Raw genomic sequence first — 25,442 nt, forward strand, 5'->3', positions numbered from 1 at the left:
TGTTTTTCATCGCCAGTGACTGTGACGTAACTCGCTGGAAGATTCATAACACGCGCGCGTTGGCAGAAGTTTCTTTTGGTCTTTGCACGGAAGTTTCTTTTGGTCTTTGCACGATGATTAAGGAGGACATGTCCATGTATCGGTTTCAGGTGGGGCAAGTCCCTTTGGCCTGAAATCATAGAAATCCAGAAGATGGAGTCGGAGCGGTTGAGAGCGCTAAAGAGAGGTCCCATCGCAACAAAGTTGCATCGTATCTTCTGTGAAGACCATAGACATAGAGAAAATCTACCCTTTCTAGACTGGTTACATGAACCTGCTCGTAAACGTCAATGGATTGATTGGCGTTATCGGCGTCCTCCGATTCCATCTGAGGAACGGTCCTCGGGCGAGGAGGGCCCGCTCGTAGAAGGTAACGTACTTGATATAGGAATAATGTGAGGCAAAATGAGCCACCTCGTAAAATGACGTTTTGCGTTGAAGTTTTGTTGCTGGCTAATCTCAGTGGAGGCTCTTTTATAATGTTTTCTACTTCTCTTCCTACATGTATAATGTTAGCCTGGGAATACCATCTCTCTCCCTCTCTCCCTCTCCTTCTCTCTTCCTCTCCTTCTCTCTCTCTCCTTCTCTCTCTCTCTCTCTCTCCCCCCCCCTCCCCTCTCTCTCCCCTCCCCCCCTCTCTCTCTCTCTCTCTCTCTCTCTCTCTCTCTCTCTCTCTCTCCTCTCTTCTCTCTGTCTCTGTCTCTCTCTCTCTCCTTCTCTCTCTCTCCTCTCTCTCTCTCTCTCTCTCTCTCCTCTCTCTCTCTCTCTCTCTCTCTCTCTCTCTCTCTCTCTCTCTCTCTCTCCTCTCTCTCTCTCTCTCTCCTTCTCTCTCTCTCCTCTCTCTCTCTCTCTCTCTCTCTCTCTCTCTCTCCTCTCTCTCTCTCTCTCCTTCTCTCTCTCTCCTCTCTCTCTCTCTCTCTCTCTCTCTCTCTCTCTCTCTCTCTCTCTCCTCTCTCTCTCTCTCTCTCTCTCTCTCTCTCTCTCTCTCTCTCTCTCTCTCTCTCTCTCTCTCTCTCTCTCTCTTTGTTCATGAAATCTTAAAATGATTATTATAGATTATTATAGAAGACAACGAGGAGGTGTCTTTAGACATTGACCTGTTTGCCATTGGTTAAACGCATTGACTTTATATGTTGAAACTGGCTAATGTCAGTTCTCCACAGTAATGTATCAATGATGTCTGTTTGTGACATTTAAATGATTCTTCTCATCCATGTATAGCTAAGGAATCAGTAGGAGATGTCCGTGGGATGTCTTCAGAGAGTGACGTGTTTGTCACAGGTAAAACACTTTTCTTGATGGCTTATGTCAGTCATACACAGCAATGCATTCGTAATGTTTTTATAGCTATATCACCCTTGAATGCCTGTACGACGAGGTGATGTCTACAGATGATGTGTTTGTAAAAGGTGATGCACATCATCTTAAATGTGGCTAATGCAAGTTCTACACAACGATGTATAATATATTTAAACAACGATGTCCGTTTAAAAACTTTTATCGAATAATTTCTTTCATTTATGTACAGCTCAACAATCACTAGAAGACATCGAGGAAGTGCCTTTGGACGGCGATGTGCTCGTCTTGGGTAAAACACATTTTCTTTATATGTGGATATTGGCTAATGTCAATTCTCCACAGTAATGTATAATGTAACAGTGATGTCTGTTTATGATATTTAAACGATTCTTTTCATCCAAGTATAGTTAAGGAATCACTGGATGTCAGGGAGATGTCTTTAGAGAGTGATGTGTTTGTCACAGATAAAACACTTTTGTTCTTTCTGGCTTATGTCAGTCATAGACAGCAATGTAGAAGTAATGTCTATATCACTCGTCGTACAGCCTTGAATGCCTGTACGACGAGGTGATGTCTACAGATGATGTGTTCGTAACGGGTCAGGCACATATTTACATGTGGCTGATGTCATTTATTGCTATGTAAAATGTATAACCGTAAGAACTGTCCCTTAATCATCTTTGTTTTTATTACATTTATAGCGAATACAAGCAAGGAACCGAGCAGACAAGCCAACAGAGAGGTAAATGTCCTTTAGTTTTAATTTTAAACTGAAAAGAGAAGGCTAAATGTTGTTGTATTTTTACACCTACCGACATTTAAGATTCTTCATAGTTTCAAAGGCCCGGTTTCACAGACAAGGCTTAAGGTTAGTCCCAGACTCGAATGATTGTGTGACCGGTCTTAACTGAATATAACTTGCCAAGAAATATCTTCGAACATATCAGTGCTATTGTTTTGTCTCAAGATGCTCACCAGTAATGTATTCTTCTCTGGCATTGTCATAAAAGCGACAGATATGTCCCGGCTTAAGCTAAACCGTGTCTGTAAAACCCAAAGACTTTACATTTTAACTAGTCACAAAATAATCTAACCCACCCGAGTCCGATGTATACATTATTACAAAACAAAAATAACAGGAATGTTATCTGTGAATCATTTTAAACTGCACTGTCATTATTTATTGTATTAATAATTTGTGCTTCTATTTGGATTAGTGGCAAACAGATGAATGCGGTCGAGCCCGGATGATAATATATCCCAAGAAATATAGGGTAAGACATGATTTTTATGTAATTCAGATTGCTGTGTTTTATTTAATGCGTTGTCTGTGTTTCATTTACATTTAGTCATTTAGCAGACGCTTTTATCCAAAGCGACTTACAGATGAGGAAACATTGGAAGCAATTATAACATCATAGGCAACAAAATACATAAGTGCATCAAACTAGTCCATTAAAGCCTAGCACAGTATACAAAGCTAGTGTTAAATGGCCAGTAGGGTTGGGTATTGTTTTTATGTATTTATTTTTACCTGTGCCAAATACTTTAAAAAAGAGCCACAAACAATGGTGGCTGATATTAGAGAACCGTATATTCTATTAAAAAACGCAACATTCACAAATAAAGTTTAAGTGAATGTGAAATGAGCATGGACACTAACATTGCTATAAAGATGTTAGTGTTTACCGTCCCTAAGGTAAGCACACGCTTCATACATTTTTTAATTGGATAAAAATATACCGTTTAACCATATTTAATAGATATGTTGGGTTTGTATTATCAGAAAAGTGTCTCAATCAACGGCTCCGTCAGCATTTACGAGGCACTGAAATCTGTGTTTTGATTCGGTCCAGTTACATACCAGATCTTCAGTACCCAACCCTAATGTCCAGTGTCTCTTCTTAATACTTAAAAAGCACTTTTTATTTACATGTATTGACTTTGGAAACATTTGCGCTGGCACTCACTGTAAAAAAACATACAGTTTGTATTCTATGGCTGATCTGAGGTACTTTGTAATTGTGTTTTCTTTTTGTGAATCACTGCAGCTGTACAAGATTATTTTCTTGTTGTTCTTGACAATATTCTCTCGTATTCTTGTTTTAGATTTCATTGACTGATAGGGGTACCCAAACAACATCTCAGGATTTTGGTGAACCCAATGGGGATGTTGAGGTGAAATACAACAGGGTAGAGGCCTTCTTCAGGAAAAAGTGGAAAGCGGTAAAACGCACCTTCACACAGTGCCTAGGGTGCTCAAATGGATATGACTATTGAGCCTTATTGGGGTCAAGCCCCGTAGTTGATTGATATCAAAGTGGTCTTTGTTTTCAAAATCTGATCATCATCTCCAACGTATTTCCAGTTGGACATTGGTTGGGCTATTATAGTTGCTGTTTCCATCATTTAATTTATTATCCTTTGACTGACGGTGTCCGGGTTTTACGCTGGATATTGCTTGTGGATAATGCATGCTGGATAACTGTTGCCCTTTGTTAATGTTTAGTGTAGCTGGTTGTTCGTGTATGTGTTTTTTAATGTTTAGTTTAGCTGGTTGTTCGTGTTTGTTTATGTTTAGTGTTGCTGGTTATTAGTGTTTAGCTTTTTGTGTGTGTGTGTTCGTGTGTGTTCGTGTGTGTTCGTGTGTGTTCGTGTGTGTTCGTGTTTGTGTGTGTGTTCGTGTGTGTTCGTGTTTGTGTTTGTGTGTGTGTTTGTGTGTGTGTTCGTGTGTGTGTTCGTGTGTGTGTTCGTGTGTGTGTTCGTGTGTGTGTTCGTGTATGTGTTTTTTAATGTTTAGTTTAGCTGGTTGTTCGTGTTTGTTTATGTTTAGTGTTGCTGGTTATTAGTGTTTAGCTTTTCGTGTGTGTTCGTGTGTGTTCGTGTGTGTTCGTGTGTGTTCGTGTGTGTTCGTGTGTTCGTGTGTGTGTTCGTGTTTGTGTTCGTGTGTGTGTTCGTGGGTGTGTGTTCGTGTTCGTGTGTGTGTTCGTGTGTGTGTGTTCTTGTGTGTGTTCGTGTGTGTGTTTGTGTGTGTGTTCGTGTGTGTGTTCGTGTGTGTGTTCGTGTGTGTGTTCGTGTGTGTGTTCGTGTATGTGTTTTTTAATGTTTAGTTTAGCTGGTTGTTCGTGTTTGTTTATGTTTAGTGTTGCTGGTTATTAGTGTTTAGCTTTTTGTGTGTGTGTGTTCGTGTGTGTTCGTGTGTGTTCGTGTGTGTTCGTGTGTGTTCGTGTGTGTTTGTGTGTGTGTTCGTCTTTGTGTGTGTGTTCGTGTGTGTGTTCGTGTATGTTCGTGTGTGTTCGTGTGTGTTTGTGTGTGTGTTCGTCTTTGTGTGTGTGTTCGTGTATGTGTTTTTGAATGTTTAGTTTAGCTGGTTGTTCGTGTTTGTTTATGTTTAGTGTTGCTGGTTATTAGTGTTTAGCGTTTTGTGTGTTCGTGTGTGTTCGTGTGTGTTCGTTCGTTCGTGTGTGTTCGTGTTTGTGTTCGTGTTTGTGTTCGTGTTCGTGTTCGTGTTTGTGTTTGTGTTCGTGTTCGTGTGTGTGTGTTCGTGTGTGTGTGTTCGTGTGTGTGTTCGTGTGTTCGTGTTCGTGTGTTCGTGTGTTCGTGTGTTTGTGTGTTTGTGTGTTCGTGTTCGTGTGTGTGTGTTCGTGTGTGTGTGTTCGTGTGTTCGTGTTCGTGTGTGTGTGTTCGTGTGTGTGTGTTCGTGTGTGTGTGTTCGTGTGTTCGTGTGTTCGTGTTTGTGTTCGTGTTCGTGTTCGTGTGTGTGTTCGTGTGTGTGTTCGTGTGTGTGTTCGTGTGTGTGTTCGTGTGTGTGTTCGTGTGTGTGTTCGTGTATGTGTTTTTGAATGTTTAGTTTAGCTGGTTGTTCGTGTTTGTTTATGTTTAGTGTTGCTGGTTATTAGTGTGTGTGTTCGTGTGTTCGTGTGTGTGTTCGTCGTGTGTGTTTATGTTTAGTGTTGCTGGTTATTAGTGTGTGTGTTCGTGTGTTCGTGTGTGTGTTCGTGTTCGTGTGTGTGTTCGTGTGTGTGTTCGTGTGTGTGTTCGTGTGTGTGTTCGTGTGTGTGTTCGTGTGTGTGTGTTCGTTCGTGTGTGTGTGTTTGTGTGTTCGTTCGTGTGTGTGTTCGTGTGTGTGTGTGTGTTCGTGTGTGTTCGTGTGTGTTTATGTGTTCGTTCGTGTGTTTGTTCGTGTGTGTTCGTGTGTTCGTGTTCGTGTGTTCGTGTTCGTGTGTTTGTGTGTTCGTGTGTGTGTGTGTGTGTTCGTGTGTGTGTGTGTTCGTGTGTGTGTGTGTTCGTGTGTGTTCGTGTGTGTGTGTTTTCGTGTGTGTGTTTTCGTGTGTGTGTGTTCGTGTGTGTGTGTTCGTGTGTGTGTGTTCGTGTGTGTGTGTTCGTGTGTGTGTTCGTGTGTGTGTTCGTGTGTTCGTTCGTGTGTGTTCGTGTGTTCGTTTGTGTGTGTTCGTTCGTTCGTGTGTGTTCGTTCGTTCGTGTGTGTTCGTGTGTTCGTTCGTGTGTGTTCGTGTTCGTTTATGTTTAGTGTTGCTGGTTATTAGTGTTTAGCTTTTTGTGTGTGTGTGTTCGTGTTTTTTTTTCGTGTGTGTTCGTGTGTGTTCGTGTTTGTGTGTGTGTTCGTGTTTGTGTGTGTGTTCGTGTGTGTGTTCGTGTGTGTGTTCGTGTATGTGTTCGTGTATGTGTTTTTTAATGTTTAGTTTAGCTGGTTGTTCGTGTTTGTTTATGTTTAGTGTTGCTGGTTATTAGTGTTTAGCTTTTTGTGTGTGTGTGTTCGTGTGTGTGTGTTCGTGTGTGTGTTCGTGTGTGTGTTCGTGTGTTCGTTCGTGTGTGTTCGTTCGTGTGTTCGTTCGTGTGTGTGTTCGTGTGTGTGTTCGTGTGTGTGTGTGTTCGTTCGTTCGTGTGTGTTTGTGTGTGTTTGTGTGTTCATTCGTGTGTGTTCGTTCGTGTGTTCGTTCGTGTGTGTGTTCGTGTGTTCGTGTGTCTGTGATCGTTTGTTCGTGTGTGTTCGTGTGTTTGTGTGTGTTTGTGTGTGTGTGTTCGTTCGTTCGTGTGTGTTTGTGTGTGTTTGTGTGTGTTTGTGTGTTCGTTCGTGTGTGTTCGTTCGTGTGTTCGTTCGTGTGTGTGTTCGTGTTTGTGTTCGTGTGTCTGTGATCGTTTGTTCGTGTGTGTTCGTGTGTTCGTGTGTGTGTGTTTGTGTGTGTTTTTGTGTGTTCGTGTGTGTGTGTGTGTGTGTGTGTGTTTGTGTGTGTTTGTGTGTGTTCGTGTGTGTGTGTTTGTGTGTATTCGTGTGTGTTTTCGTACGTGTGTTTTTTAGATTAGATTCAACTTTATTGTCATTACACATATACAAGTACAGTGTAACGAAATGTAGTTTAGGTCTAACCAGAAGTGCAGTTAGCAAGTGCAGGATATACAGTTAGAATAAATACAGAATACAATAGTGAGAATATAATACAGTGGGCATGGACTATAAAAATATTTTGCAGTAGGAATGTTCTATGAAAATATGACAGTAGGTATATACTATGAACAATATATACAGATGACTATATACTATGAACATTAATGTACAGGTGGATATGAACAGATAATAATTTAGATGAAAATAGTGCAAGTGACTATTTTAATCTAAATTATTATCTGTTCATATCCATGTGTTCGTTCGTGTGTTCGTGTGTGTGTGTGTGTTCGTTCGTGTTTGTGTGTGTGTGTTCGTTCGTGTTTGTGTGTGTTCGTGTGTTTGTGTGTGTGTGTGTTTGTGTGTGTTTGTGTGTGTTTGTGTGTGTTTGTGTGTGTTCGTGTGTGTTCGTGTGTGTTCGTGTGTGTTCGTGTGTGTTCGTGTGTGTTCGTGTGTGTTCCTGTGTGTTCCTGTGTGTGTGTGTGTTCGTGTGTGTGTGTGTGTTCGTGTGTGTGTGTTCGTTCGTGTGTGTTTGTGTGTGTTCGTTCGTGTGTGTGTGTGTTCGTGCGTGTGTGTGTTTGTTCGTGTGTGTTCGTTCGTGTGTGTGTTCGTTCGTGTGTGTGTGTGTTCGTTCGTGTGTGTGTGTCCGTTCGTGTGTGTGTGTGTTCGTTCGTGTGTGTGTGTTCGTTCGTGTGTGTGTGTTCGTGTGTTCGTTCGTGTGTGTGTGTTCGTTCGTGTGTGTGCGTTCGTCCGTGTGTGTGTTCGTTCGTGTGTGTTCGTGTGTGTTCGTTTGTGTGTGTTCGTTCGTTTGTGTGTGTGTTCGCGTGCGTGTTCGAGTGCGTGTGTGTGTGTGTTCGCGTGCGTGTGTTCGTTCGCGTGCGTGTGTTCGTTCACGTGCGTTTGTTCGTTCGCGTGCATTTGTTCGTTCGCGTGCGTCCGTTCGCGTGCATTTGTTCGTTCGCGTCCGTTCGCGCGCGTGCGTGTGTGTTCGTTCGTTCGCGTTCGTGCGTTCGCGTGCGTGTGTTTGGGGGTGATTTTGGGAACTCCTATGGATTCGCGTGCGTTTGTTCGTTCGCGTGCATTTGTTCGTTCGCGTGCGTCCGTTCGCGTGCATTTGTTCGTTCCCGTGCGTCCGTTCGCGCGCGTGCGTGTGTGTTCGTTCGTTCGCGTTCGTGCGTTCGCGTGCGTGTGTTTGGGGGTGATTTTGGGAACTCCTATGGATTTCGCTCCATCAGCTTCATGCTCGCGGACTCTCCATACCCCTGTATGCCCACCTGGTTCGTCCCCTATGAGCGGCAGACGGCCATCTCATAGTGGCAAGACTTCCTATAGGGATGATGACTCCATTTTTGTCGCTGCATCGGACAGCTGCCTGCTGGCATCGGATGCGGAAGACTCCTCTGATCTCCTGTCGTCAGGCAGTCGAGCTCCGGAGGAGACTGACGCTGAGATGTCGGCCATGCTCTCTCGCGCCAAAAAGCGTCGACTGAAGGGGAACGTCTCGGTTACGTCTGTAACCTCCGTTCCCTGATGGAGGGAACGAGACGTTGTGTCTTCATGCCCCAACGCTGCGCCAAATCACTACAGTGACCGGGATGCCCTCTCAGGTTCCTCAGTACAAAGCGTGAGTGAATGACTGCCGCCATCTTCCTTTATACCCATATGAACGGGGCGGAGACTGGCGTGCGCGTGCCATTCGCCAAGCCCATTGGCGTTTTATAATTAATTATCTCGGAGAAGGTAGGTTCTCAAGATCAAACCCCAGTCAGTCTCTCTACACAACGTCTCGTTCCCTCCATCAGGGAACGGAGGTTACAGACGTAACCGAGACGTTTTTCATTGTGCATTTCTATTAATATCAATCCGATTGTCGGCTCGAGGCTCGCTCAGAGCGGGTGCAAGACCTGCGACAAACCGCTAACCCAGAAATGAATGATACAAAGTGACAACAGTAGGCCTACATACTATCTTTCAGCCAATACGTGAGGTGTGACATATCACAATTTGTATAATTAGAAATGAACGCGGAACGGAGAAAGTAAACCGCACAAGGCGGAAAATGTAACAACATTATTATTAATGATCTAGAACAGAGGCCCGTGTGAAGACGTAAACGAAAAAACTTTGTAAAATATGGGCTTTATATACGGTTTCATTGGTATTAAAGTGTGACAAAATGGTCTATTGAGCTGCGTTTAAATGACAAGCATTTAAATGTTTTGATTCTCCATGTCAGTAGGCTACAGGCTTTTAAAAACAGATTCCACTTCTCCGTTTACAAGTTTAGAATGAATGTCTTTACTGCAGGTGACAAATAAATGTGAGACGTCATAACACTGATAACTTGACACCAAACAAAGCAGAACATCTTTTATAAAAAGCACATTTTGGCATAGTAATGCTCCTAATTTATATAACATTAAATTTTACATATTAAAACACTGTAATGACCTCTCATTTAAATGACAAACAATAAAACTTTTTATATCATCTTTATCAGTACAGCACTTTATAAAGTAAGGTAAAAATCTCAATGCACACCTTTTGCGTTTCGGTAAAGTGTTGGGGCGATTCCTTCCTGCAGGAGGTGGAGGTTGATGGAAGTTGTGTGTGTGAAAATGGGCCATAGATGCTCAATATGTGCTCCTTTTGAGCTACTTGTTAAAACATGGGTTCGTAATTAAAGGTCCCATTCACCGCGATCAGATTTTCAACCGTTAGTTAGTGTGTAATGTTGCTGTTAGAGCCTAAACAATACCTGGAAAATGATAAAGCTCAAAGTTCAGTGCCATCCGAGATATTGTCTTTGTAGTCTTTGAAATGCGAATTCTGTCAGAGACTTGCTGGAATCGGACCCTTAACTTCCTGGGTACATGATGTCACTATTCCGAGTGCTTTTAATAACCTCTGCCCAAAGGAATATGCAAAAAAAGGGGTAAGGCCTTCCTTAGAAAAGAGGAAGAGCCTCTGGAGTGGTGTTTGGTAATCAGACATTGTAAACGTTTGACTGAGCTACGCGCTAAACTACCTTCACTTTCATCACAGTCCAACAGCTGATAATAGGAATTCAGCTTTATTATCCAAAAGGCAAAAGTAAGGCTTCTGTTATTAGTGTTAATTAATACATCCCCAATGTATGTGAATGTAGCCTACCAATGTTTATACGTGAAGGTTTATAACTTAATCCTGGGTTAACATATACGGGGTATATATAGATAATCCAACGATATTATAGAGCACATTCGGTTTTAAAGGAAATAAAGTTAAATCATGTTGGCTGGGTTTTGCTATTTTCTTTTAAGAATGACACACATCGCAATACACATAAGCAAACATGCCAAGGGTTTTGCACAGAGACTGTGATCTCACTCGCTGTATTTCTCAATTCGCATAAAAAACACAGAGCGAATACTAGCATTAACGCCGCATTTGCAACCCAGCAATAAATTAAGAATAAATTACTGTCCCTACACTCCTTATATATTGAAAATGATTCAAACCGAATGAAGCATCGATTGAATGCATCAAGCAAATGTGGACCACTATTATACGCAACATTTAAAAAATGGGGACGCGCTCATAAATCAACACTTGCGAGTGAAAATCACAAACTCCCGAGTCCAAGCAGATTGCTTGCACACGCGTGCAAACTGGGATTCTACACGCGCGCAAGTCATTTTGAGTTTTGGCTCTCAGGGGTTCGGGACACTACGACAATCCCAGTGGCCCCGCTATTACCTGGGACTCCAGTTGTGATTGGCTGTTGCTGCCAACCTCAAGTCGATGACAAAACGTTAGAGAAAAGGTGTGTTTAGAAAAGAGGTTGTTCATGTAATCATTTTGTGTTTTTTCGATAATGGATGATCAAAATTTGCATGTTAGTGATATAAATATAGTAGAAATGTTACCTGTTCATGTTTTACAAAGTACATAGTTATTTATTTAAGTTACACATAAGCTAAGTGTATATTGAATCATTGTGTACACAGGCTCCAGACTCACATTATCAACAATATTAGATAACGTTTTAGTATTTTGTTATAGAAATTAAGGTCAGATGCCAAAGACAAACAATGCTAACATACACTCATGACGTTATGTAAAACTACATAATCATATTCCTAACCTTTAACTTTGTAACACTACGTAACACATGGACAGGTAACATTTCTACTATATATTTATATCACTTGCATGCAAATTTTGATCATCCATTATCGAAAAAACACAAAATGATTACATGAACAACCTCTTTCTAAACACACCTTTTCTCTAACGTTTTGTCATCGACTTGAGGCCGGCAGCAACAGCCAATCACAACCGGAGTCCCAGGAAATAGCGGGGCCACTGGGATTTTTTTTGTCGTAGTGTCCCGAACCCCTGAGAGCCAAAACTCAAAATGACTCGCGTACGTTTAGAATCCCAGTTTGCACGCCTGTAGAATCCCAGCGTGCACGAGCAAACTGCTTTGACTCTGGAGTTTGTGATTTTCACTCGCAAGTGTTGCTTTATGAGCGCGGTCTCTATTTTTGTGTTCGAGTGTGGGTTTTGGGGTTTGTATTTTACGTCCAAGCTCCGTCACTGTGCTTGCGCTGCTGTAATTCACTTGCACGCTGGGTTCACACGCTCACAGAGTTTTGTCCAAATTCTGACGCCATAGTAAGAGTAGATGCTTTCTGTGTCTACACCAGATGCAACTGGGGTGACAGCACGGCTTGTTCCAATGGGATTGTCACAGCGCGCCGCATCAAGTGGACAAAATGGCAAATTATAATGGGTTCTTATACATTTTATTGTCTTTTGTGCTGTGTCCGGTGAAGAGACTGTGTTAGTTTATCTAATATTTGCAAACAACAAAACCACTGCAAACGTATAAATTATGAATCCATCAGAAGCTTGTTTCAGAGGGTTGCGTCCTCCGGAGGTCCCATTTACAGGCCATATTGCTGTCTTCTTAAAATAACCCTAATAAACTATTATATTACCCATTTGAAAGCTGTAAAATGTGGAACTCCCAGAAAAAGACAAGACCTGCAAATCCGTATCCACAGTTTTGCAATCCGTACCCACAAATTCATAAAGCGTGCGCACGCTTTCATAATTTGTTCCCACAGTTTTACAAATTAGACCCTGATTTGACCTAAAACGTTTAAAATAATATCTTCATTAATTATGTTTTCATAAACTTTAAATTAGTTAATTGTACGGCCATTGTGCATCTCTATCGTCAATTTGTTAAAACAATGCACACATTGACAAAGTCAATGCACGTGAGCTCCACATTGGAGTGTTGACACTAGTATGCAACAAGCAGATTCGTGATTTCTGTCTTTCAACTTTCCTGTATTTATTGTAACATAGACTAGGTTTTATTCTTCAAGTCCTTGTGAAATTTGACTACAAATAGACTTTGGAAAATTGTGACACGGTGATCTTTGCCAAACCTATATCTGGACCAATGTCAGGACTCTTTTTTTTTTTTTTAATAGAAACAAATGTGCATTTCTTCTATATTTCTCTTTAAAGCTGAAAGACTGCAAAAAACAAAGCTTAATTTAAATATAAAAATGTTTAGTATGTTGCATTGCATCCAAACTATGTCAATTTGATTTCAAACACATTTATTAAAGGGGTCATATATGGTACACGAATTTGTTTTTCTCTGTGTCTTTGGTGTGTTATCAGTTGCCCATTCAAAGTATAAGACGCGTAAAGAAGCGAATAGTCATCAGAAATCTGCAGTAGTGGTGCGTAAGTCTGCTATATACCCTGCTACCTTGTTTTAACTTTTGAACTGGACTGTGCCTGTTGTTAGTTACGATTATTTGAGCTTGTTTATTGAATTACTTGTTGACTGATTGATAAGGTGTTAGGGTTTTTTCTTCCGTTGGAGTAGTGTGTTACTGAAGTCACATTAAGTTGCCATCAACCGGCAAGGCACATCTTTATATTTAACATACCTTTGTTTTTATTTAATTGTATACTAACATAATGTGTTTCCAGTTTATTCCTGTACTCCATGCAGACATTGCTCTCGCCCAAGACGCAAGGCTTGTCTCGTTCACTCTCACGGCAGTCCCCTTCCACACCTCTGACTCTCTCTGTGGGTCTCTGGAACTGCCAGTCAGCTGTGAGGAAGACAGACTTCATCCATGCTTTTGCTAGCAAGTCTGACATTCGCATTCTAGGCCTTACTGAGACATGGATTCTTGAGGACTCTGCCACACCAGCTGCTTTCTCCACGAACTAATCCTCCTCTCACTCTCCCCAACAATCTGGAAGAGGAGGAGGCACAGGTCAACAATAATCTGAAAAATTCCACACTATTTTCCCTATGCAACAACTATTCATTTGAATACCATGCTGTCAATATAACTTCACCCACTCAGCTCAATATTGTCGTAGTTTACCGCCCCCAGGTCATCTGCACAACTTCATTGTTCGATGTCCTGCTCTCATCATTTCGGGAGGATTGTGGCCCTCTTGTAGTCTTTGGGGACTTCAACATCCAACTGGACAAACCGTGGAAGACTTTGCTGTATTTTTCACTGAGAAAACATCCATCAGCAAACAATTGTCAGCACCTCAGGCCTTGGTACATACTACCCTCACTTCAAACATTGAAGTCTCCCCTTTCATCCAACCGACTGACACGTAAGTCACCAGACTTCCCTCTAGCCACCCCACCCTGTCCCCTTGACCCAGTCACCTCCCATTTCCTTTAGGACATATCCAGCACACTCACACCTGCACTCACACACATCATCACCACCGGCTCACCGGCACTTTTCCATCCACATTCAAACAGGCCCAGGTCACACCCCACAGTTATATACCTATCTCTCTCCTCCCATTTATTGCTAAAACTCTTGTAAGGGCGGTTTTCAAACAGGTGTCTTCCTTCCTATCCCAGAAAAAAACTACCAGATCACAAGCAGTCTGGCTTCAAAACAAACCTGTCCGCTGAGACAGCACTTCTATTGGTCACAGAAGCATGTCAAGGGGGAATCTAAATCCTTGGTCCTGATTCTGCTAGACCTATCCGCAGCGTTTGACACTGTTAATCACCAAAAACTTCTAGAAAGCCTGTCGTCTCTAGCAATCTCAGCCTCCCCTCTCTGGTTCAAATCCTACCTCTCCGGCAGATCCTTTGACGTGGAGGGGCTCGCTGGCCACTGCTCACCACATGATCACTGGGGTCACTCTGAGATTTGTGCTTGGACAGCTGCTTTTTTCCATCTACACGACATCCTTGGGACCCATCATACAGGCACACGGCACCCAGATCTACATCTTGTTTCACCCAGAAGATACCACTGTAGCAGCTCACATAACAGCCTGCTTAGAAGACATCTCAGCTTGGATGAAAGAGTATTACCTTCAGCTTAACCCAGGCAAGACAGAACTACTCGTGTTTCCGGCACACCCCACGGTGCAAAACGATCTCACCGTCCAATTTGGCAATACCACGATTCCTCCTTCCAAAACAGCCAGGAACCTCAGTCATAATTGACGGACAGTTGTCCTTCTATGATCACATTGCAAAGACAACGCGGTCATGCTGTTATGCCTTATTCAACATTAGAAAGGTTAGACCCTATCTCACAGTGTTACGCGTTTAAATATGTGAGCGGGATGATTACGCAACATCTGCATGAGCTATTTATTGTCATGTGTGCGAGTAGCAGAAACCACCAGAAATACCGAACTCAACGTTAAAGACGTTTAATTATGACTTTAGTTACCCAGACAAATACCAAAAACAAACATTGTAAATGTAAAGATTGTCACCAAATCAATGAAATAATCAAAACCTAATAACCATTTTTACCCATAGCTGGTTCAAAACGCAGCAGCACGCCTTGTCTTCCAACAGCCCAACAGGGCTCATGTGACGCCCCTTTCATCTCTCTCCACTGGCTACTGTTTGAAGCCCTTATCAGATTCAAGTCACTGATGCTTGCCTACAGGACTATCACTGGATCTGCACCGGCATACCTTCACACCCTCCTACACCCCATTAAGAACCCTGCGTCCAGAAAACAAGCGGTGTCTTGCCCTATCATAAGGGCAATAAATCGCTTTCCCGTTCATTATGACAGAGGCTTTTATTCTGTGAATGCAATTTACAAAACCGTGCAAACAGATTTTGAAACGTGGGCACATATTATGAATTTGTGGGTACATATTTCATAGACTGGTGGGGCATTTTTCAAAACCGAGAGCACGTTTTGGAAACTTGTGGGTACAGTTTAGAATCTGTGAGTACGGTACAAAATTGTGGGTACGGATTTGCAGGTATTGTTTTATTTTATTGCTTTACTACAGTAAAATTAGTTTCTTTAGTGGACAAAGAAGATAAATGTCCTGGTAACACAATGAAACCGAAAGTGTTCCTAGGTGTTCATCACAGAATGAAAAATGCAACGCAACAGAAACGTCCTGTATGTAGCACAGCAAAGGCATGGAAAATGAGTATAAGAAAATTTGATTTTAAGAGTAACTGTTGTATTTATTTTTACATATATATATTTTTTTTACATATTATTAGGACGACCTGGCCATTGTAACGGCCATTGTGAAAATTTGCTCACTTCTGATTAAATCCTTTGGATAAAAGCGTCTACTAAATGACTAAATGTAAATGTAGATCAGTGTCATTGTGAGATCTCTAATCTGGATCAACCTGCTCCAGAGCTGGTTAGCCTTGCAGACTATGTAACCATGGGGATGAACACAGATTAAAGCCAAATTACTTTTGTGGTCCCTTAAACCCAGGTTGGGGCAAACTAGATCTAAATTTACCTGACTGGCCATCTAAACCACCTTCATGGTATAAGCCCCAGGTGTTATAAGGTAAATGTTGTTTATGATAGTGTCCACCACAAGGGGGCCCAAGCTGACTTACGCTGTTCTTATTTTTCTTTTCCCTTTTTTATATTTCATACATGTCAAGTCCAAAAATCAAAACGTCTCAAATAATTTATTGGGTAGAAATTTAGTTTCTGTGAGTGGGAAAAAGGTCAAGAACCCCTGCTTTAGAATGGTGTATATTTGGGACCTCTACTAGACTAATATCAGCTTTTATTTTCATGTTTCATCCCTGGGTGATCGTGGACACCTGAAGCTGACAGTTCCAGTTCGCCCTCATGATCTCCTCGGCCGGATGACCTTTTTCTATATGCTTTCGAGTTGAATTGAGATAAAATAAAAAAATAAATTTTATGGTATTATGGCCAAATCCTACACAAATTATTATTTTGTCATTATTACTAAGTGACTTAACATCTCATTGGCTCAGTTCATAAAGCCGGATGCTAAATAAGGGCATTCAAATTGAAATGGCCGTTCTGACTATGCATTTTTATTATTCAGATTTGATATTGATTTAACTTAAGTCATATTTTGATTCAATATTACAGATGACTATTTTCTTGGTGACTGTTACTAAATTATGTCTACTAAACTTAATACACACACTTGCTTAATAGCTATATCAGCATATTGGTCAATTTTGTTAGTGTATATGTGAACAACTTCTACGCTAAAATCAGCTTTTGTTTCCATGTTTCATCTCTGGCACACTTGAGGCTGACAGATTCAGCTCTGCTTTAGCCCGATGTGCATCCCAGCTCCTGTTCGGCCTGGTGATCTCTGCCTGATGACATTTCTCAGTAAATGATAACCTATTTGATACATGTGAACCATGGTGGTAAGTTAGAGCCTTCAGGTTAAATTAGCTAGTTTTGGTTACCCTTGATTTATTAAAATAGTTCAAGTTTAATGCATTTAAAAACTGCCTAATAACACAATGAATATGAGTGTGCATTAACAGAATCAACTTTGCTTTGTTTTCAGACGGTATGTTTGAATCTTGACTTTTTGCTGTTTTGATATGTTATTAAAAATTCTATATTTATCCCAAAACAACTTGTGATGTTTTGGATTTTTCTTCAGCCTTTTAGAAATGTGATGTACACTAACATTGTTTTGGCTAGCTAAACACATGGTCATTTGTCAATTTGAATTTCTAGAAATTTGTATAAAAAATATCTATTTAAACCATTCCTGGCTCATGAATTAAAGTCTATTCCAGATGCAAAGTGTTCAAGTATTTAACATTCGAATGCAATAAACATCATGAGCAAAAAAACGTCACCTAAACAACTGAATATTACTGCTGAACATGCACAACCACAGCATCAAATACACACATAGGAATGCATCGAGTTGTGTATGTAAATGTACCTCTAGGGGGCGATGTTGTACTTTCGTACAATTCTAGTAAAAGTGCCGTAATAATAAAAATTGTACACCCACAATAATTTGCATTGTTAAATGTATAAAAAAAACATACTGTACAAGTTTTACATCGTATTTAAATCATGCGCAAAAACGACAATAACGTAAGTGCGCGAAAATGCTCCATTGAATTTACAAGTGTGCGAGGCTTCTCCTACGAAAAGTATCGCGAGATCGATTGAAAAGCGGAGCGCATCAAATCCCTCTCGCGATACTCCATTGTCATACTCCGATCGGTTTGCGCAGCGCCGCATGAAGTCGCACGCACGTGTGTTGTTGTAGCGTGCTTGTCACTGTGAGATAAAACAACGTTTACTTCACGACAACAAAACAACGAATTCTTGCACTAAAGGTAACACGTCTCTCCCAAACACATGCACACCAGAGATAAATGTCGACATATCAGTTTAACGCTGCAAATACTGCGTTAGTCACGCGTGCATCGTCTTTCTCATTAAGTCAGTATAGAGTAGAATCCCGGAAAAATGTCATGTCGAAATATCACGTGTTTTCAAATGTTTATTATGATTCACGATGTCTAAAAAGTGTTCATGCATTTTGAAAATTGAATTTAATGTGGTAATATCATCCCTTGCTGACAAAAACACACATATGTCACAAATGAAAATTGTTCACGTTGCACCTTCATACCCGCCAGCTGTTTACTATTAATACCATCACAACATTTCTTTCTGTGGTGTGGTTTCAGTCTTATTCCAGCTTTATTTACTATTATGTTTATATTCCCATCCACCAGATCTCAGCAAAATAACTCAACACATTATCAGTCACAGCTTCCATTTAACCCAATAAAAATTCCCATTATAATCTGATTTCTGTTGTTTAGGTCAGGATGACTCAAGATCAGCTCCTCACAAGTCTGAGGAAGGATGTCAGATCTCTTCTGATATCTGCCAAACATGGGCTGACCCCAGAGCAGCTCAGGCGTGACTATCAGTTGATGTTGGGACACCCCATGCCGCTCAGGCTTCTCGGATTCCACAGTGTTTTGGATATGGTCAAGGAAATGCCTGATGTTGTGCGTGTGCAATTTAACCTTGATGGCGGCATCGTTTTGAAAGGTGATCTCAATCGAGTCTGATGAAAATGTGGTATTTTGTAAACAGAAATGCATGTTGTTATTGTCATCACTCTTATGATTAATTGAAGCGATCGGAGACGAAAGCACCAAAGGCATCGAAGAGCTGGTTTCCAAGCAGCGTGACAATTTCAAAGCCAACTATCGAAAGGGCCGTTTCAAAACCTTCCAGGTCCGTTACCCGCACCACCAGTCAGTCATTCTGCCTCGACGCGGCCAAGCCGTACCGCCGCTGCCCGCTCATCTGCGCAGCCAGCTGAAACAACTGCTATCCCACGGCCCCATCAGACTATCAGACCTCGAGTCCAGATATACAGCGCAGTTCGGAAAGCCGCTCCAGATCACCCAATACGGATTCTACTCCATTTCCGAGATGCTGGCGGCCGCCACGGATTTCATAGTCATGCAGCAGAGTCGCACAGGATCTCAGCTGATGCTGGGAAACACCGTCAGGCAAGAGAACGTGATGTCGGGTGTTTCAAAGCAACGTATGTGGTTGGTTAGTTATGATTCTTTGTACGGTTTCATGGTTGATATCGAGTGGCTGTGACTGGGTCTTTTTTTTCGGCAGTGGCAAAGGTGAAGCCTGCGGTCCTCAGTCATAAAGCTGCAACCCCACAAAAATGTGAGCAAACTCAGCAGGTTTCACAAGTCCGCCCTGCAGTTCCAAAACCAGATCCTGTAAAGACAGAAGACTCGTTTCAAGAAATAGTTTTGAAGGTTTGGATGACCATGCTGATGTATTGGAGATTTCTTCTTCCTAAATGGAAAATGTGCCCATAATTGTGAACGTTTGGTCAATTTTATACTGCAGCTTGAGAAGGAGCTCAGACATCAGATCCTTGAGAAGGGCACAGCTGGTACTGTAAGCCGTGAGTTGAAGGACAAGCTACGCAAGGTCAGTCCTTACACCTAAAATGACACCTTTGTATCTCATATATTATCTTATGTCTTGCTTTTGTTCATCTAATTTCAGGTTGTCGCTGAAAACGGCAATGGTATATCCATACACAATCTTCCCAAAGAATACAAGGTATTGCACTAAGCATCTTGTTCTCGATTTTCTTGCTTTGCGCTCAGTTGTGATTTGGTTTATCTGTTGCGATCAGAGGTTGTACGGCGAGGAGTTGCCTGTATCCCAGTGTGGCTTTCTGAGCGTGACGGAGATGGTTGGAGCTTTGAGCGACACGTTGTCCATCCAGCCTGGCACGGAGGAAGGCGAGAACCGCTGGATTATAGTAGAGACCAAACCGAATGGCACGGATCCCACTGAACCCGGTTCTGCCATGTTTCAGTTATCTTACTTGCGGGATTAGATGAATTTACTTTGATCATGATTGTGTTTCTTTGGCCAGAATTATCACCGGGTCACGGCACCATTTCCACTGTGGATGCTGAATCCCCGAATGCCTCAAGTAAAGGCTTTTACTTTAGCTGTACTCAGTCTGCCTGGGAGTGTAAAGACGAAGAGTTATCTACTGATTCACAAGATTTGGATTCTGAGCTCACCATAACCGATAAAACCATCCATCAGGTCAAGAACCATTAAAGTATCTCCACTGCATAGTTCAGATTTCATGTAAATATATATAGATTTGGTCCACCAAAGGAACATTACGACTTTCTGTACATTACAATGTTATTATTGTGTGTTTAAAGGGATTTTTTTACCCTAAAATGAAAACTCTGTGATTATTTACTCACCTTCGGGTTTTTCTGTATACATTTCTTTGTTCTGATAAACACAGAGAAGGATATTTGGAAGAATGCTTATAACCAAACAAATCTGGCCCCCAATTGACTTCCATAGTAGGAAATCAGAACAAGGATATTTATACAGATTTGGAACAACAGGAAGGTGAAGAAATGATGACGGAATTTAAATTTTTGGGTGAAGTATCCCTTTAATAATCATAAAGCTAAAATACTAGAGCTATAGGCACTTCCTGTTGATAACGCTAGAACATGTGACTGGTTGTTGTAGATGGTGGACTTTCTCCCAGTGTTGATGGTGAGCCAGTGGACGGCAGTTCCTCCAGACGCCGTGCTTTGTCAGAAACTGAAGCCGCCCACACGTAGAAAAGAAAGAGAGCTGCTGCCGGTTCTGGTGGAACACATCGAGTCTCCCAGCCATTTCTACATCCGTTTCAGCCAAAACAAGGAGGCCAGAGCTCTGGAGAACATGATGATTGAAATGAGGTAACACTTTTCATAGGCCTCATAAATGACATTTATTAAAAAAAAAGATTTACATTTTAGGGTTTCCTCTTTATTTGGGCTACATACTTAACTATATGTATGAACTATACTATGTATATACTCAATGCTGAAGACCAATACAAAAAAACATCTCAAGCAGTAGTGTACGTCACTCTCAGGTGACCAAAGATGAATCTAAAAATAGTAAGAGTAGCTGTTTTATGCAGGTTGTTTTATGAACACGCATGATGTTATGATGTGATCTGCTTTCAGGAGCTGTTACTCCTGCCCGGATATAAAGGAGAGGTACCGGCTTCCTGATCATTATGTGCGTCTGGGGCAGGTGTGCTGTGTGGCCCCCAAAGACATGTGGTTCTACCGGGTGGTTATCCATGAAATACTCAGTGCCACTGAAGTTACCGTCTACTATGTGGATTTTGGAGACATCACTAAAGTGGAACGAAACAGTCTGCGATTTCTCAAGTGAGTTCATTATTTGTTTAAGAAACACTTTAACCAAAAATTACAATTTTTTTTTATTCAATTCATTTATTTCACCCTTGTGTTATTCCAAACATTTATATTGTTATTATTTCTAAAAGCAGTGACATCATTTTGGTTTTTGGACAAACTTTTCATTCAACTATACAACTGTATAACATTGTGCAATAAATTACAGCCAATAGTATGTTTGATTAATATTTGAGGACACATTAAAAAAGCGTGACGTTACGTTAACGTAAAATTCCAAACGTTTATTCCTTGGTTTGGATATTTGTATTCTTTGCTTGCTCTGTATAATATCAGTTCTCTTAATCCTCTAGAGCGTGTTATGCTGACCTTGCGGCACAGGCCGTCCCATCAATGTTAGCTGGAATTCGACCTTTCACAGTAAGAGCTGCTTTTCCAGTTTCTCTTTAGTTTTCTCATTTTAACAATTTTATTGTTCAGTGACTGTGTTTCTTATGTAGACGTCATTTTTTTCTACAGAGCAGCTGGACTCGGAGCGCCATCAGCTCTTTTCACAGAATGTGCTGCGACCGCACTCTGGTGGCCGCCGTCCACAGCTACCAGGAGAACGTTCTGTTGCTCTTCCTGTGCGACACCAGCACAGATGAGGACATTTACATACACCTCGCCCTACATGAAGAAGCCCACGCCCTGCCCTGCTCCACCACTTATTATCCACACAGATTGGTCTGGTCTATAAATTATTTTGATTACGCATGTCAATAAAAGTCATCTGTGCTTATCTGATCTCCTGTGTTTTTTTGCTTTGGTTTCCAGTTGTCTGTACAGTTCAATCCGCTGAACTTTTACCTGGGAGATGATCGGCTTGAGGACATCAAGCATGTTTCATCTTGTCCAGGTGCTACAAATGGACAGAGCTCTGAGCTCCCCTGCAAAGACGTTGATCCATTCTCAGACCTTCCAGAGCTGGAGTTTATTAACATCCCTGAAGGCAACACAGCCGTGAGTTATATCACATCTGTATACGCACAAACACATTTTGAGTTCGTTTTGTGAATCCTCGTATTTCATTTTAGAGCGAAAACATAAAACAGACTGAGGTTCAGCAGGATGAGGCAGCGTTATTCAGCAACGAATGGGATCACGGCTGGACAGAAGAAAAGAAAACAGTTGAGACGAATCTTCAAAGTGACGTCCAGACTGAAGAAAGATTACGAGTAAGAACGTATGCATGTCATTGGATTCTGAGGCGAAGCACAAGATTTGAGGATGACATTTTTTGTGTAAAAGCTAAATTTTCAGTGGTAGTTTGATGGCATAGAGATTTACAGATGGTATCGTTTAAAATAAATTATATACACATTTGATTAAAATATCCAAATTCAAACTTTATTCGTCTCCACATTCAGCTCCCCGTTCTCTCTCAGAACGACAGCGATATCTTATCATTTAACGTTCAGTTCCTCATTACAGTTCAGTCTGAAGTCTGTGGGATGATGAAGTTGATGTTAATTGTGATTAGAAGAGAATGTTAATTATCATCTCAGCAGACATTCAAATGCCTAATTATTCAGCAGAACACATGCTGAGCAAAGGCAAGTTTCTACAAGACATTTGTTGAGTGTTCGGCAAAGTAACTCGCATTACACGCCCCTTCTTAACTTTTAAAGTCAGGAACTTTCACAGACTGTCAATCTAAAATTGAGTTTGGAACGATTGATCACAAAAAGATTGCATGCTTATAGTACACAGTATTGGTAGGAAGATTGCAAATGTTTATATAACAAAATATGTTGCCACATTTGTAAACTAGATTTTTTTTATCCTGTAGCCTGATAAAAAGCCTGAGTGTCCAGATCCACCTGTTCATGCACCAGTAGATGAACCACAGATGTGTGGAATTCCACCTGAGCCCAAACCAGTTGCCAAGGCCAGATGTGCCAGCCCAATCCCCCTCTGCCCTCCTCAACCCCCACGCCCAGTACAGACCAAGAGCAGCTACGCAGGTAAAGCAGATCATAAACACACATGCTAATGTAAAGCACACAGTGAAATTATATTTTTTATTCAAATCTATTCATTATAATGTTGTTAGTGACACGAAGTGAATAATGTGAATAATCACTTTTGTTTGTATTAAACCACGTCAGTCTCTTACAGTCAGTTATCTGCGATTATGAAATTCTGCTTTGACCATGCAATCCACTACTTTTCCAGGTTTACCCGTTTATCCCATCCAACCTCAGATTTCCAACTTCATGTTGCAGTTGTTCAGTTCTTCAGAGAAACCTGGTTCAAACGTGCTGTTTCAGCATCACGCGTCTCCGTTCGCTCTGAGGCCAGGCGCTCGCCTCTCCGCTAGTCCCCTCGTTCTCCATCAGTGGTGCACCAAGAAAAAAGCCTGAACGAAGCACACAAAACTCATTTTTCTTCATTCCTGTAGCAACATCTTAAAAGTTTCTGATTCCAAGAAATATATCCAGCAAGACACAGAGAGCAGATATTTATTTGTTCATATTTATTTGTTCTTGTTACCATAATATCTCTCGGGTAGTGGATTTATTTTATTTGTGATTCTTTGCGTGTTTGGACTATGGACTAGAACGGTTTGCGAGTTGTCAAGGTTTTATTTTTATTGCAAAGTTCCTTGTTCAGTGATATGATTTTCCTTTAAGAAATTAACCTTTTATAAAATTGCATGATATAAAAGAAAGATTCACTGTCAGTTTATTGTCTTTTTATGATCGTTCCTCATTTTAGAAAATTGTACAAGTAGCTTTAACAGAAAATGATGGTTCAAGTATGTAATCGGTACCATAAATCATCATAGTTCATTCTGATCTTCCAGACTGCTTTGTTTGAATAAACCATACCTGCGCTCTATTCCACCCACCTTATTTTAGGTCTTGGCAATGTTCTCTTTAACCAAACAAATAATATCGTGGGAGGATCCTCGGCCCAGTGAACATGGACAAATATTAAATTACTCAAACAGCATGTCATGTTTTCCAGTGCATTCGTACTGTAACATGCCTCCATAGCACACAGACGCCAACCAAGGAAAGCGGATAGGTCGTAGAGACGAGTCAAGTCTAAATTTTACTTGTTTGGACAATAACAGTGTTAATGGCATCTTAATGCCCCAATTTATTCATGGTCTTGTAGAAAAACTGAACTATGTTACCTCATTTAAAGAAAGACTGAATGCTGCAGAAAAAATTGCATTGGATACAGAGATAATGAAGTTTAATGGAAGATAATTTTTGGAAATAAGAACAGAATTAAATCTTTGGTGGGTGGTTGTCAGGGGGTTGCAATGCTGTAGCTGATGTGTTCCTATTGGACTGAAATACTATATTTGAAGCAATGCATTTTTAGTTCATTTAAAGAAAATGCCAAACCTCTCACTATATGGTTAACAACTCAAAACAAAAATCAATGAAAGCTGTGACGTATCAATAAGATTTCCTTTCTAAAAGCCATTTCAGTTATTTAAAGTGAAACGTAACCCATGTCAGCATTGTTTCTCATGCAATTTTCATAATATTGAAGCGTAAAATCAAATCACATGCAGTCAAATCGTCGGCCAGGCTTTTCTGTTTCTTCAAGCTTATAATACGCTGTCTCCCAGATGATGAATTCTAATATATTTCGCTAACCTCTGCCAACTCCAATAATGAAAGATGAAGTCGATAAGCAAAACAAGACAATGACTCAGTTTTAAAGAAGCACAAATGTATGTAACTGTATTCCTGGTAGGGTATATACTCTTTATGATGTGACATACAAAAAAAATCTAATGTTGGCATTCAAGCCCTATGGAACAAGTCTACGAATAGAGTAAAACAATTGAATGGCATTCCGGAGTAAGCAATATTATAAATAGAGTACCATTATGATTTGGTAACAGTTTGACACATTAAAAGAATTTAAGAACATCAAAACAACGCTTTTGAAACAAATATAGAAGGCCATCTTATTAAAACATCTGATTTAGGACCAAAGTCATTCAGCCAGGACTAAAGAACACTTTCCGGTTGTCGGAGCTTGAGCTATATGCGGAAAAGCTTTAATAAACTCTTGACAGCGTTTTGTGATGCACCTTCCTCGCGACCAGGATGACACAATGATTTATGCCTCCCGTTTTGAAAATGCATGAGGGTTTGGAGGTCTGATAGGGATCGAATTAAAGCACCCTGCTGCATAGCAAATCATATTACCCCGGTTAACTGACCCTCACAGACCTTTCAAGATGCCACTAGTTGCCATAGAGACCTGTTGTTCTCCACCAGGTATTCACGAGGTACCTCTTTTCAAATGAACTGATGTGTATGGCATATAAATCAGAATTTAATTCACGTGCAACAACAATTGTACGGCAGACCGGAAGTTGTCATAAGGACTTTAATGCAGTAAATATAAAATGAACGTTCAAACATCGAATGCTGGTTTTCGCTACCGTTGTGTTTTAGCTCCGCCCCTAAACTGACGTAACTTTTTAATTCTGTACTCGAATAAATCCAGTAGCTGTTACGTTAACAAAAGTAAATATCATGCAATGATTTTACATTTTGGTTATACCAAGAATTAAACTTGGTACTGACACACGTTTTCTACATATCTATGCATATG

General features: G+C 40.9%; 1 protein-coding gene across 4 annotated transcripts; it reads left to right on the forward strand.

Annotated features, from left to right (window-relative positions):
* The first annotated feature begins 97 nt into the window (after window positions 1-97).
* tdrd5 (tudor domain containing 5) lies at window positions 98-23,806 on the forward strand. Of its 4 annotated transcripts, XM_079471427.1 has the most exons (21): window positions 98-409; window positions 1,261-1,320; window positions 1,568-1,627; window positions 2,040-2,080; window positions 2,556-2,612; window positions 3,448-3,564; window positions 17,889-18,123; window positions 18,212-18,628; window positions 18,712-18,860; window positions 18,955-19,038; window positions 19,117-19,173; window positions 19,250-19,418; window positions 19,496-19,674; window positions 20,125-20,339; window positions 20,613-20,822; window positions 21,164-21,230; window positions 21,330-21,536; window positions 21,627-21,812; window positions 21,887-22,027; window positions 22,642-22,816; window positions 23,028-23,706. In XM_079471427.1, the coding sequence occupies exons 1-21, from the start codon at window positions 193-195 to the stop codon at window positions 23,213-23,215; spliced, it is 3,231 nt and encodes a 1,076-aa protein (XP_079327553.1). In that variant the 5' UTR covers window positions 98-192; the 3' UTR covers window positions 23,216-23,706. The 4 variants fall into 4 exon arrangements, with proteins under 4 accessions (XP_079327553.1, XP_079327554.1, XP_079327555.1 ...); XM_079471428.1 differs by lacking the exons at window positions 98-409; window positions 1,261-1,320; window positions 1,568-1,627; ... (1 more) ...; window positions 2,556-2,612; window positions 3,448-3,564 and adding an exon at window positions 17,250-17,393 and having other exon boundaries at window positions 23,028-23,806; XM_079471429.1 differs by lacking the exons at window positions 98-409; window positions 1,261-1,320; window positions 1,568-1,627; ... (1 more) ...; window positions 2,556-2,612; window positions 3,448-3,564 and adding an exon at window positions 17,250-17,393 and having other exon boundaries at window positions 19,250-19,397; window positions 23,028-23,805.
* Window positions 23,807-25,442: the final 1,636 nt, after the last annotated feature.

This window comes from Barbatula barbatula (assembly GCF_947034865.1).
Source record: "Barbatula barbatula genome assembly, chromosome: 13".
Classification (NCBI taxonomy): Eukaryota; Metazoa; Chordata; class Actinopteri; order Cypriniformes; family Nemacheilidae; genus Barbatula; species Barbatula barbatula.